This window comes from Mus caroli, unplaced genomic scaffold (assembly GCF_978045245.1).
Source record: "Mus caroli unplaced genomic scaffold, Mus_caroli_1 scaffold_2, whole genome shotgun sequence".
In the NCBI taxonomy this organism is placed as follows: Eukaryota; Metazoa; Chordata; class Mammalia; order Rodentia; family Muridae; genus Mus; species Mus caroli.
The window spans coordinates 53347411-53361395 of NW_028227257.1; the positions used below are offsets into that span (position 1 = coordinate 53347411).

The window sequence follows — 13985 nt, forward strand, 5'->3', positions numbered from 1 at the left end:
TCCTTTCTTTTTCCTTTCCTTTTTCCTTTCCTTTTTCCTTTCCTTTTTCCTTTCCTTTTTCCTTTCCTTTCCTTTTTCCTTTCCCTTTTCCTTTCCTTTCCTTTCCTTTTTCCTTGTTCTTTCCTTTCCTTTTTCCTTTCCTTTCCTTTCCTTTTTCCTTTCCTTTCTCCTTTCCTTTCCTTTTTCCTTTCCTTTTTCCTTTCCTTTCCTTTCCTTTTTCCTTTCCTTTCCTTTCCTTTCCTTTTTCCTTTCCTTTCCTTTCTTTCTTTCTTTCTTTCTTTCTTTCTTTCTTTCTTTCTTTCTTTCTTTCTTTCTGGTTTTTCAAGACAGGGTTTTTCTGTGTAGCCCTGGCTGTCCTGGAACTCACTCTGTAGACCAGGCTGGCCTTGAACTCAGAAATCCACCTGTCTCTGCCTCCCAAGTGCTGGGATTAAAGGTGTGAGCCACCACTGCCTGACTATAGGCATTTCCTTAATCAATGACTGGGTGGTCCTGGATTCCATGAGAAAGCAGGCTGAGCAAGCCATGAGGAACAAGCGAGTGAGCAACATTCTTCCACATGTGTACTTTGGCACACAATCCTTTCTTTTCTTTTCTTTTCTTTTCTTTTCTTTTCTTTTCTTTTCTTTTCTTTTCTTTCCTCCTCCTCCTCCTCCTCCTCCTCTTCATCTTTTTCTTCTTCTTCTTCGTCGTCTTTTTTTTTTTGGTTTTTCGATACAGGGTTTCTCTGTGTAGTGTGTAGTGGAACTCACTCTGTAGACCAGGCTGGCCTTGAACTCAGAAATTGCCTGCCTCTGCCTCCCAAGTGCTGGGATTAAAGGCGTGCGCCACCATGCCCAGCACACAATCCTTTCAATCCTGGTTCCATGACTACATTCATTAGTTTTAGCTTTTTACTTATTAATATTAAGATATGTTTATATAATGGCTAGTGTCTTGGGGTTTCTATTACTGTTTATAAAGAAAAACATTTAATTGGGGTAGGCTTACCGTTTCAGAGATTTAGTTCATTATCATCATGGCAGGAAACATGGCAAGATGTAGGCAGAGAGGGAGCAGAGAGTTCTGCATCTTGGACCACAGTAGCAGAAGGGAATGCTAAGCCAGGCCTAGCTTGAACATCTGAGACCTCAAAGCTCACCCACACCGTGACGCACTTCCTCCAACAAGGCCACACCTCCTTATAGTGTTACTTCCTATGGCCAAGTATTCAAACACGTGAGTCTATGGGGGCCATTCCTGTTCAAACCACCATAGCTGGAGCACTTCCTGCTCTTGTACAGGGCCAGGGTTCAGTTCCATGGCAACTCACAGCCATATCTGTAACTCTAGTTCCAGGGGACCCAAAGCCCTCTTCCGGCCTCTGCAAGCAATAGGCAGTCACATGGTACACTCATATAGGAGGGCAAAACACTTATGTCCATAAAACCTATAAAATAGGGGCTGGAGAGATGGCTCAGTGGTTAAGAGCACTGACTGTTCTAGAGGTATTGAGTTCAATTCTCAGCAACCACATGGTGGCTCACAGCCATCTGTAATGGGTTGGATGTCCTCTTCTGATGTGTCTGAAGATAGCAACAGTGTACTCACATACATGGAATAAATAAATACACAAATAAATACGTAAATATTTTTAAAAAAACTTTAAAATAAGCAAATCTCTTAAAAAGATATATTTACACATATAAAATGTATTCTTTTCTCTATGAAATTGTACAAATGGACATATTCACTGCAACGCCTGTGTCAACAACACCTGTCAGAAAGTTCTCCGATGGCTCTTTACCATGTTCTCTCCCTTTGCCATGAGCTCCCGGGACTTGCCTAAAGAAAACTACGTGAATGCCTACGTGTGGGGGCAGTGTGTGCGCATGTATGTGGCCAAAGTTTGATATCTGGTGTCTTCCTCAGTCACTTCTACGTATCACTGTAAAAGGAATCAATCATTCTTGCTAGCCCATATAAAACACACACAGTATATAACAGACACACTGTCCAGGTATTTTGTTTACAAGCTGTGAGCCTAGACTGGGCAGGTTCGGGAGCTATTCTAACTTAGACCCCAGCCATGTGTCCCTTGCTACCCGTTTCTCCCGGCCACGCACTCATGGCCCTTCTCCTCTCCCGGCCACGCACTCATGGTCCATTTCCTCTCTTGGTGGCTTTCTCCTCTCTTCTGTGTCCTTTATTCTCCCTCTTTCCCTCCATGCATCTCCCAGCCAGGTAACTGAAAAACCTGCCTACCTCTCTCTACTGTCCAATCACAGGCCTAATATAGACCAATTAACTTGGGGAACAAAGTTACATAGCATCATTTGGTATACATGAGGATTGCCTTGTCAAGGAGCAGCCAGACCTTAGGGGCCGGTATTTAGCATCTGGATACATAGCAGTACCAGACCAACCCTACATACCATGGCAGGGGCTCAGGCTTGAGCCCAGAGACTCCTCCTAACAGTGCCATTCCCTGTGAGCCTGTGGAGGCCATTTTCATATAAACCATCACACAGGGCATCCCCTTAAGTTTTGGGGAACAGGGTTTGCTTCTTTATAACTTAACAGTGACCCTGGTTATCTGGTAACTTTCCTGCCTCAGATCGAAACTAGCACATTTTCTGAGTGAACATGATTTAAAAAAAATAATAATTTGTTTTTATTTTATGTGCATTGGTATTTTGCCTGCCTGTACGTCTGTGTGAGGGTGTAAGATCTTAGAGTTTCAGACAGCTGTGAATTGCCATGTGGGTCTTGGGATTGAACCCAGGTCTTCTGAAAGAGCAGTCTGTACTCTTGTCTGCTGAGCCATCTCTCCAGCCCCATGAACATGATTTTTTTAAAGGTTCTGAATGATTCTGATACGATCCTAGATCTGCTGACCTCTGATCTATATAACCAGAGAGATTAAAGATTCAAACAGGAATTTCATATTACAACACTATCTTTAGGTTTAGATCTCCACTTTGAAAAACCAGGATGATAACGGTGCCAACATCAAGACAGGGGCCAGGTGTGGTGATGCACGCCTCTAGTCCCAGCACTCAGGAGGCAGAGGCAGTGGATCTCTTGTGAGTCTGAGGCCAACCTGGTCTACAGAGAGAGCTCCAGGCCAGCCAACGCTACATAATGAGACAATGGGAAGAGAGGGGCAGGGGAAGGGAAAGGAGAGTGGAGGAAGAGAGGGGGGAGAGAGGGAGGGAGGAGAGGACAGAATGGAGAGAGGGGGAAGAGGGGATGGGAAGGGGAGAAAGGTGAGGGGAAGGGAGAGGTAGGGTGGAGGAGAGAGGAGATAGAAAGGCACTTTGGGGCAGGGGTGGGGGAGAGGGGAGAGAGGCCAGGGAGGGGGCTGTGTGGAGAGAAAGAAGTGAGGGTGATTTGACTTGGCCCTCGGCAGCCTCTGCTGTGCTGTCTCCCCCGGGCAGGCTTGCTTTGCTCTCTCCACATTAGCTATGGTTTGCTGAGGTCTGTGCTCTCTCTCGCTGACATACTTTGTTGAGGCTGATGGGTCTGGCATTTGTAAATATATTTAGGTGAGGAAGTGATTTCCATACCAGATGGTCCTCTCAGAAGTTAGCCTTAACTGTCCAGGGAATGTGTTCAGGCCTGTGGACCTCCCTCGCATGAGGCTTACAGACATCCTGCGGATTTCCTACTTTTTTTGTCATCTCCCCAGGTTTGACATCCAGGGCACAGTAAAGAGGAAGCTGTGGACAGACATCCATTACCCACTGACCAACCTGGACCTCACTCCTTATATCTGTCCAGTTTTCCGGAAACATCCCATGTACAACCTGTGCGCAGTGGTGGTGAGTTCCATGCTAACGCTTTCATGTTGAAAGGAGAGAACACCCGTTGTCTGGCCCTATCTCTGCCTGGAGGCCTAGCATCTTGGCCATGTGCACGGTCAGAGGTCAGGTCCGTGGTAATTGCCAGAGGCCAGGAGGGGGCACTAAATCCCTTAGAGATGGAGTCAGGGATGGCTGGGAGCTGGGAACCAAACATGGCCCTTCTGTCGGAGCACTCACGTGATCTTAACTGCAGAGCTCTTTCAGCCCCTCAGCTAACGGCTTTATCCCCCAGGCCGCTGATTTATTTTATTCTTACCTAGTCACACTGTGTGCCAGGCACTGTGAGTCTCTGTGTAACCATCACATTTTGTCCTTTGAGAAATGCCTGCTTAGGTCCTTTATTTGCTTTTTCAATTGGGTTTTTTTTTTTTTTTTCTTTTTAAACACTTATTTATATAAGTACACTGTCGCTGTCTTCAGACACACCAGAAGAGGGCATCAGATCCCATTACAGATGGTTGTGAGCCACCATGTGGTTGCTGGGAATTCAACTCAGGACCTTTGGAAGAGCAGCTATTGCTCTCAACCACTGAGCCATCTCTCCAGCCCCAACTGAACTGGTGTTTCTTGCTCTTGAGTTTATATATATATATATATATACACATATATACATATATATATATATATATATATATATATATATATATATATGAATGAGAGAGAGATGGTTTGCCAATATTTTCTTGCACCGTGGTTTTCCCCTCCACTCTGTTGGCATCTTTGATTGCTCAGAGGAGCTTGCTGTTGCTCTGGAGGGACCCACGGTTGATGCCCAGTACTTAGGTGGCAGCTTTACAACCATTAGTTACTCCAGGTCTAGAGGGATCCAGCTCCCTCTTTTGACCATATACTTGGTACAGACTAACATGGGGGTAACACACACCCACACAGTAAAAACTTACCAATCTCAAACACAAATCAGGTAGCTGTAGTTGCACGGATTCACACTTGGCTCTGCCAGTCTGTTCTACTGATCATACATCCCCAGTCATCTTTAATCATTTGGTACTGACTGATAAACAGGACCATACAGCTCTCTTCTATTGATTCTGCAGATCTGCCCTTACTCTGCAACAATCAGAACACCTCACACACAGGATTCACAAACACAGACTGCTTCAAACTCACCAGCACTCCCCATTTCACAGCTAACAAAAGCGCATCCCAGCCCCAGTCTGCCGGGATTGCCAGAGGCTGAGGTGAGCTTAACCCCACCTGTCTTGTCGCCGTGCCTAAGTGCTGTCTGGAGAAAGTGTCCCTTGGCTCCGGACTTCTGTGATCAGAAGCAAGCACTCATCCCTCTCCTCAGTCTAGATCTGAAGATGTGTGATTTTCAACTTCCACTGGCTGGTTTTTAGTTACTAAGTCACATTTTTTTCTTTTTTAAGCTGGTATCAATATGTGACATCTGATGAGAAACCCTCACAGAATGATTTGATATTTCTAAATAAGATTCAATAGCATCTTCTGGTCCTGAGCTTGAGGCTGCCCTGCCAGAAGGAGGGTGATGCTGCCTCTGCATCTGGAGGAGTGGCAGGTGCTCCCATGCAGCAATGTGGGGGAGGGGTGGCCCAAATGATGCAGGGCTACCTGTGTGAATCTTCTGAGTCCCCGTGTGCCTGGCCTCTGAGGGAAGGCTCCTCTTCCCCCAGGACTGGAGGGCGTTCTCTATTCCCCTCTGTGTCACAACTTCTGTATTTGGCAGTCAATAAGGCTGGGTGGGAGCCAGTCAGCTGGGCTGTTGGGTTAGTGATATAGCTCTCTACCGAGTCAGGGTGAGGTTTCTCTAGCACACTGCATTCAGACAACAGGTCCCTTATCCAGATGGCTCCTGGCCACAGCACCCCAGAGCATTACTTGGGAAATGTCAGTCAGGATCATTATGTAGTTCAGCTGTGAGCCTGTCACTGCAGAAGGAAGCCTCCTCACTGCCATGGGGGTTGGGGGTGGCGGGTGACAGCTGTCCTCTACACTGTTTATGGAGTGGGCAGTGTCACTTTCAGCCTACAGTAGGTTTCTCACTGCCATGGAACTGCAGGAGTGGGAGCGGGTGTCCTGTTTACTCCACTGTGCTGATTTCCAATGTTCTCAGTAACTTCGAAGCTCTACACTTGCTGCTTGGTTCTTTGTGGAGGTGCCGGGAGTACTGGTGCTTTGGTTAAATCACCTTGTAGAAAGCCTGTGGTGTTCTGAGACAGGGTGTCTCTGTGTAGCTCTGGCTGTCCTGGAACTCACTTTGTAGACCAGGCTAGCCTCGAACTCAAGATTCACCTGCCTCTGCCTCCCAAGTGCTGGGACAAAAGGTGTGCGCCACCACTGTCTGGCTGAAAGTCTTTGTTTTTAAATAAATAATTGGTGATAGAGGTTGTAGCTTGCCCAGGATCCACAATGCCTTGGCTTCCATCTCCAGCACCATAAACTGCCACTGGTTGTACATGCCTATAATGTAAGCGCTCAGGCAGAGGCAGGACCAGGTCAAAACAAAACCAAAAACCCCAAACAGTTTTTGAAGTAAAAACAGGAGAACACATAACATCTGAGCATACAATTTGGCAGTTGTCTAGTGAGCACATCCACGCAGTAAGAACAGGGTGCAGACAGTTTTATCAGTGTGTAACTGTCCAAAAATCCCTCTTCAAGTGCAGAAACCAGACTTCTAATGGGATAACTTGGATTTTGTTTATGCTAATGAGTCCCACAGTAGGTGCCAGATCGTTAGGATTCGCTCCTTTTGCTCAAAATTCTGAAACCGTTATCCACATTGCTACATACCTGATGCTTCGTTCTCCACTGGGTAGGCTTTCACTGTGTGAAGACACCATTACCTGCTCACGTATTGTACTTGAGTGCTTTGAACCGTTAAGAGCACTGCTGTGGTAGTTCTCGGATATTAGCAAGATGGACACAGCCTTTTGGTTCTCAGTTGTTTGCCATGAACACAGCCTTTTGGAGTCTCTTTCTAGGAGTTGGGGGTACTGGCGGGCGGGCATGCAAACAGTAAACGCAGGCTTTCCAAAGCAGATTCCAGTTCCTTCTCAGCAGCAGCAAGAGGAGCTGTGGTTGCCTAAGTCCCTACTCTACTCCACAGCTTCCCACTGGGCTGGTCTAGCTGCCTCCATAGTGGGATAGCATTCGAACTGAAGTTTGTCCTTGATCTTCCACAATGGCATGGCCTTGAACTTGCTTCCTGGGTGCTGGGATTTCAGGCGTGTATACTATGGTGCCCTACTGTGCTCTGGTTTGCGTGTGAAAACAAGTCAAGTCTTTTGCCCGTTTTTCTACGTTGCCTGTGTTTTCTTATTGCAATACAGGTCTGGGGCTGTGCCACTCAGGGATACACTGCTTGCTGGGCATGTGTACAGGCCTAGGTTCAAGCTTAGTATCTGGGGAAAACCGAGTCTTAATGCGTTACAGCTATTTACTTATTTCCCTAACATGCAGGACTCACATCCTGAGACAGGGACACATGCCCATTGACCTAAGGACCTCTCTCAAGTCCCCATCTCTAAAGGTTCTACCACCTCACTCTGGAGACAAGGCCTACATATGTCAATGTGGGTGGCACTGTTCCAAAGCATGCTAATGTGTGTACTCAACAATGGCCTTCATTCAGTCTTTGGCTGCTTGTAGACTGTCAATTTTGTCTTTCAGACTTAAGTGTGTGGAATGTTCACTTGGGTGTGTACGGCTCTGTGGGTTTTGGTGTGTATTTACATAGTTGTTCAAGATCATCACAGTTAACATCTTAGAACATCTTCAGTATTCTTAAAAGAATCTTTCCTACTCATTTTTTCTCTCCACCAGACCCTGGAAACCACCAACAGACTTCCTGTTTCTATGGGCTTGTCATTTTTAGGCAGGTCACAAAAATGGAATCATAAAACCACTTATCTTGCGTTTTGAGACAGAATGTTATTACATAGCCCTGGCTAGCCTGGAACTCACTCACTCTCTCTCTCTCCTCTCTCTCTCTCTCTCTCTCTCTCTCTCTATATATATATATATATATATATATATATATATATGAACATTTATATATATATATATATGAACATCTATATATATATATAAATGAACATTTTTCATTTGCTTTGTCCCTAGTTTTTTGTTTTGTGTTTATTTTTCTTTTTCACCCAGTTCTTTTTTTTCTAGCTCAGTCTGGCCTCCACCTCACAATCTTCTGCCTCAGTCTCCTGTGGTGGGATTTCAGCCACCATGCCTAGTGCTAAAGGTTTTACATTTTAGAGGTTATTATGCACATGTATGTATGTATGTATGTATGTATGTATGTATGTAAGCACACATGACAGGGAACATATGGAGCTCAGAGGACAACCTGCAGAAATCAGTTCTCCTCCCCCATGTGGGTCCCAGATACACAACTCAGGTTTTCAGCCTTGCTGGCAAGAGCCTTAGCCCGTCTTTCCACTGAGGTATGCAGACCTCAATCTAGCATATTTTCTGAAACCGAAGCCCTGCTCTCTAGAGCTTGTGTGACCTTGCAGTTCCAGTGCTCTGGTTCCCACCTACCTCATTCTCCTCTTTAATCTTCTTCCTCCATTTTGATCCATGATAGGCAAAGAGACATGATGGAAACTGAGGAAATGTTAGTGGGCATCCCTTGTGCTGTGGTGCATAAGAAATCTGATAAAGGCTGAAAGTGAAAGGGTCTAGGGAGATGGCTGCTCGGTGCTTAAGAGCACTTCTTGTTCTTGGCAGAGGAGCTGGGTTTGGTTCCCAGCACCCACATGATGGCTCACAACCATCAGTAGCTCCAGTTCCAGGCAACTACAAACTCTTGTCTGACCTCCACATGCACCAGCACACGCATGGTGTACATACGTACACTTGGGAAATACACACGTACTAAATAAAAAGCTGGCTGGGCAGTGGTGGCCCACGCCTTTAATCCCTGCACTTGGGAGACAGAAGGATTTCCGAGTTCAAGGTCAGCCTGGTCTACACAGAGAAAGGAACCCTGTCTCCAAAAACCAAAAAAAAAAAAAAAAAAGCTTGATGTTTTCTTTTTGAGACAGGGTCTAAGCTTTGAACTCGTGGCAGTCCTCCTGCCTCAACCTTTCCAAGGCCTAGGATTACAGGTATGAGCTACAGCTGCTGCTTCCTGCTGTTAACAGATGCAGAGTTGGGGCTTGTCAAAGGGGAAGGGTTCTTAAGGTTACCATTCAATGTTATTTTCTTTCTTTTGTATGAGGGGTCAGCAGACTTTGTAAAAACTAGCTAGGAAATATCCTAGGCCTTGGAGATCAGAGTTTTTCAGTTTTACTGCTGCAGCCCTGAGACACTGAGGCACAACCACACACGGAGGCTCGCAACTTACAACTCCAGTTCCAGGGGAATCCAATGCTTTCTTCAGGTCTCCTGGCACTGGGCATGCATGTGGTACACAAGCATATTTCTTTCTTTTATATCTACAAGTACACTGTAGCTGTCTTCAGACACACCAGAAGAATGCATTGGATCTCATTACAGATGGTTGTGGGCCACCATGTGGTTGCTGGGAATTGAACTCAGGACCTCTGGAAGAGCAGTCAGTGCTCCTAATTGCTGAGCCATCTCTCCAGCCTTCTCTTAAAAAAAAATTTTTTAAGTTTATATATAGTCTGATTTCCTATCTAATTCTATTAAAGTCAATGAATACAATGTATAAGCAGTTCCAAGTTAGACCGTATGTAAGTCTTGAGAAAATTGTTTCCTCAGTATAAGACCCTTTAAAATGGTCTTTGGCCTTGTCATTTTTATCCCATCAGTCAGAGCATTCACATGTGGAAATGATGCCTTACATCCTTTCTTTCCTAGAACCACTTTGGAGATCTGGATGGTGGTCACTACACTGCCTTCTGCAAGAACTCGGTAACTCAGTCCTGGTACAGCTTTGATGATACCCGAGTCAGTGAGATTCCAGATACTTCTGTTCAAACAGCTACAGCCTATCTTCTGTTCTATAGCTGCCAGCCTTTTTCTATACCAACACAGAAACGCAAGAGCCAGGACAGTACTCCTGACCACTGCAAGCAAGGTATCCGAAAGTGGCCGTGAATATGCTTTCTTATTAAATCCTTACCACCTACTTACGTCCCACAGACAGCCTCTATAAAACAAGTCTGCAGCACAGAAGGCAGCATGGAGGCCATGCAGTGCCACCACAGGGGCCTAAGAACTGCAGGTTTCAAAGGTCAATGCCCCCTGCAATGAATGGGTTTCTATTACAATGTATTTCATATACTAAGTTATGTCCCCCAAGTTTTATACTTATTTTGTATCTATGTGCATGTGGAAGTCAGAGGCTAACTTGTGGGAGTTAGTTTTCCTTTCCACCATGTGGGTCCTGAGGCTTGAACTCAGGTCCTCAGCATTAGCGGGAGACATTTTTACCCAGTGAACCATCTCTCCAGCCCAACACAAATAATTTTTGTTTACACATGAGAATAAACAAAATAGAACAGAAACCTCAGTGGCAGAGTGTTTCTTCTGCATGCACCAGGTCCTGAGTCTTGATGCTAGCACAAGAAAAAAAATCAGGTGCAAATGGCTCTGAGTGTAAGAATGTGACCTGGTGGGCTGGAAGAGATGGCTCAGAGGTTATGGTCCCTTGCTGCTAGCAGAGGACTAGGGTTCAGTTCTCAGCACCCACATGGTACACATAGACACACAGGCAAAATACCAAGACATGTAAAAATAAGTCTTAAAACAAAACATGTAGCCAGGCAGTGGGGGTGCATGCCTTTAGTCTCAGCACTCAGGAGGCAGAGGCAGGTGGATCTCTTTGAGTTCCAGGACAGCCAAGGCTACACCAAGAACCCTATCTCAGAAAACAAAAACAAAAGAAAAGAATCCCATACAAACAAATAAACAAAAAAAAAAAAAAGATTTCACAGTAATTTAGGGAGACTGTCCTTTCATGTTATTAAGTTTATGACTCAAAAACCCAAGCTCTAACCTGCCCCAAGTAAGCTAAATAACCACTTACTAAGAGTCCTTGTTTAGAAGAGACTCCCACAACAGTATGAGCTATTGCACTGCCCCTGGCTGCCTTGCAGCACTGGCAGGCTGAGGCCCCGGTGCTGAGGACAGCATACTTTAGACACAGGCTTTGAAGGAATCAAGCTGGAAGTGATCTGAAAGCCTGCACTTGAGGGCGTTCTCATGGCATCCCAAGGTGCTGTGCCCAGGGAGGAAGCAACCAACAGTGCTGTCAGCTGCGACACGTGTGAACCACACGTATGAACCACAATGAACAGCATGACGATAGCCCAAAAGGTGCAATGGCAGCACTTATTTCTTGGGGACAACCAACAGCTGTCTAAATGGATTTAAACCATTCAAAAGGAGGGAATCCACACCTACTAAACAGACTGTAAATCTAGTCAACTACCCACAGCTGGGGAGGTGCCACCCACAATGAAGAGCTACAAGCAAGTAATGGCTACTGAGAGAGGGGATCAGCCTTCTCCAGGGAGGAGAACCCTGACATTAAATCCAGTCTCAAGTGGTTAGCTCTAAAACCACACAGGTAACAGTAAATGGACTCAGCAGGCTGGGTTTGTATCTCTCTCTCTCTCTCTCTCTCTCTCTCTCTCTCTCTCTCTCTCTCTCTCTCTCTCTCTCTCTCTGTGTGTGTGTGTGTGCACGCGCGCACGCAACATAAGAGGTCATGGATTAGAGAGAACTGGGGAACATGAGAGGAATGAAAAGGACAGAGTGAAAATGATCTAAACAGCACAGTATGAAAGCCTCCAAACAAACAAACAAACCAACAAACCCAGCAGCCCCTCTAAGACCCACTGTGCAGTCCCCATTGCTGTCCTTATAGGAGGGTAGGGCTCCCTTATGTCTCTGCTCTAGAAAGATCAGCATAGCAGGCTCCATAGTGCAGTGTGCATGTTACAAACACAGCCACTCAGGACTCTTCCTTGATTCTTCTACAGAATTCTGACAGGCATCTGGGATTATGTAACTGACTTCCAGCTCTTGAGATCTGAATACCACACGAGGAGAGAGTGAAATCAAGTCCTTATTTGCAGAATAAGAAACTAAACCCAGAGTGAGTGTAGAGAACAGTGTGTGTAAAACACACAAAGCAAGAGGCAGGCGGATCTGTGAGCTCCAGGACAGCCAGGAGAGGACACACAGTGAGACTGTCTCAAAACACTTAAGAAAAAAAGAAGACAAAACATGTACAAGGTTTCAAATGATTTTTTTCTTCATTAAGATTTTAATGTAGATGTAAATGAATTATTTTTAAAAAATTAAAGTTTCCATTTGTTTAGAATAAAGATTTAGTGCACAAATACAGCCGGAAGCCAACAGAAAAATAGTTTTGCCCTGTCATTTCCTTAAGAAAGCATTGCAGCTACCTAGAAGAGGCCAAAAGAAAAAGAAAAAAATCCTTTCTAGGCTTTCACAGAAGGATATGTTAAACTATGTACAGCAGTCTGATGTGCAACAGTGCAATAAATATGTACATATACATTCCTATCTGAGTTAGGTCATTCTAGAGTATTCAGAGTGGACTGAGCTGGGAATAGAAATGAGAAGAGGCTGGAGCAGCGAATAGGAAAATGGAGGTTATGATGGTTTGGTACCAAGAGAATAATAAATGTCTGACTAATGAATTATTTTAACTTTGGGGCAGACTCAAAAAGTTGTTTTGAAATAAATGACTCCTGTAAGGAATGCGTACTATGATAGTTGTTAAATGTCAGGCTGTTTTCTTTCTTTCTTTCTTTTGATAAACAGCACTGGCCTGAATTATATGGTGCTAGTAGCACAGCCCCAGTGTTCTGGAATCCCTCTACATAGCAGCTGCAGCGATCCATTATCTTTGTAAGCATTAGATGTGAGGCTGCAATTTGGAGACATCAATAAGCCGACAGCCTACTCCTCTCTATGTGGCTACGTCAGTTATGCGTGGTCCCAGGGAAGTATAAAAGAGGATATAAGCTGCTGATGACCTCACAGAAGACACAGAGATATCAGAAACTTCATGGTCATCAAACTTAAACCAGCGCTGCCTTGCCGCGTTCTTACAGTAGGCTGTGTAGTGGCCTCCGTCTAGCCCGCCGTAGTGGTTCTGTACCAAGCAAGACAAAACAAACTCAATCATTCCTTAGCACAAAAAAATTGTGTCAGTTATTTCCAGTTTTGGTTATTCTCACTCTCCTATGGGGTAAGGAAATGCTGGAGCCTCCTATTTTATTAGTTTGCTTTAAAAATATCTTCAGTTCAACATGATACTTACTGAAACAGAAAACAAGTTATATTTCTTCAAGCTGTTTTTTGGACCAATAACGTACTGTGACAGGTCAAGATTTTCCAATGGGAAATCCACGGATGTTTGCAGCTTCTGCTTCCACCTGCCGTCATAGGAAAATCTGTAGGGCAAACATGACAGGGATTAGGTTGACGGAGAAAGACAAAAATGAGATTTCACTATTTAGCATGGACGTTAGGAAGCTCTTAAGGTTCACTTCAGATCTGAGGGCCAGTAAGATGCTCAGAGGGCAAAGCCCTTGATGTGCAAACCCACCTAAGAGTGGAAGAAGAGAAGTGACTCTGCAAGGCTGCCCTCCACATGTGCAGTATGACTCTGCCTGCACTCACAGCAACACACACAACAAAACTATTTTAATAAGGCCTGTTTTAGTAGGGAAGACATGTTTCATTTTTATTTTACAAACACGGAGATGTAGGTCACAGAGAGCAACACACCAAAATCCAACCCCTCAATTATTATTTACAGTGTCAAGGGTCAAACCCAGGGCATCATACATACCAAAATACTTCAGTGATGACCTGCTTCTCAACAACTCAGTCACTATACAGTTGCCTTAGAGCTTCCAGGAATAACGTTTAATACTAATTACAACTTCTAACAGAACAATTCTATGCTTTAAAACGTCTATATTGCCATTTATATTACAATGCTCAAAGTGAAGCCGACAAACTTGTCAAGACAGAAAACTGAACAGTCAATAAGCAACTAAACTTAAATAAGCAATTGGCTATGAATCTCTAGTAACCAAAAACAAAAATAGAGTTCTCAACAAAGATGAAACTTTAGGGTTTTTCTTTTGTTTTGTTTTTTAAAGCTAATTCAGGCTGGGTGTGGTGGTGTGTAAC

General features: G+C 44.6%; 2 protein-coding genes across 2 annotated transcripts in view; one reads left to right on the top strand and one right to left on the bottom strand.

Moving 5' to 3' along the window:
- The window catches only part of Usp50 (ubiquitin specific peptidase 50), a 19583-nt gene extending 9650 nt beyond the window's left edge, over positions 1-9933 (top strand). Inside the window, exons 6-7 of the mRNA XM_021155825.2 lie at positions 3671-3803; positions 9663-9933. Of these exons, the coding sequence (XP_021011484.1) occupies positions 3671-3803; positions 9663-9902 (373 nt within the window). The 3' untranslated portion in view covers positions 9903-9933. The remainder of the gene's footprint in view (positions 1-3670; positions 3804-9662) is intronic.
- Positions 9934-12055: 2122 nt separating this feature from the next.
- Positions 12056-13985, bottom strand: part of Usp8 (ubiquitin specific peptidase 8) — a 52535-nt gene continuing 50605 nt past the window's right edge. Inside the window, exons 18-19 of the mRNA XM_021185785.3 lie at positions 13105-13237; positions 12056-12936 (exon numbers count right to left, since the gene is read on the bottom strand). Coding sequence (XP_021041444.1) covers positions 12751-12936; positions 13105-13237 — 319 coding nt within the window. The 3' untranslated portion in view covers positions 12056-12750. The remainder of the gene's footprint in view (positions 12937-13104; positions 13238-13985) is intronic.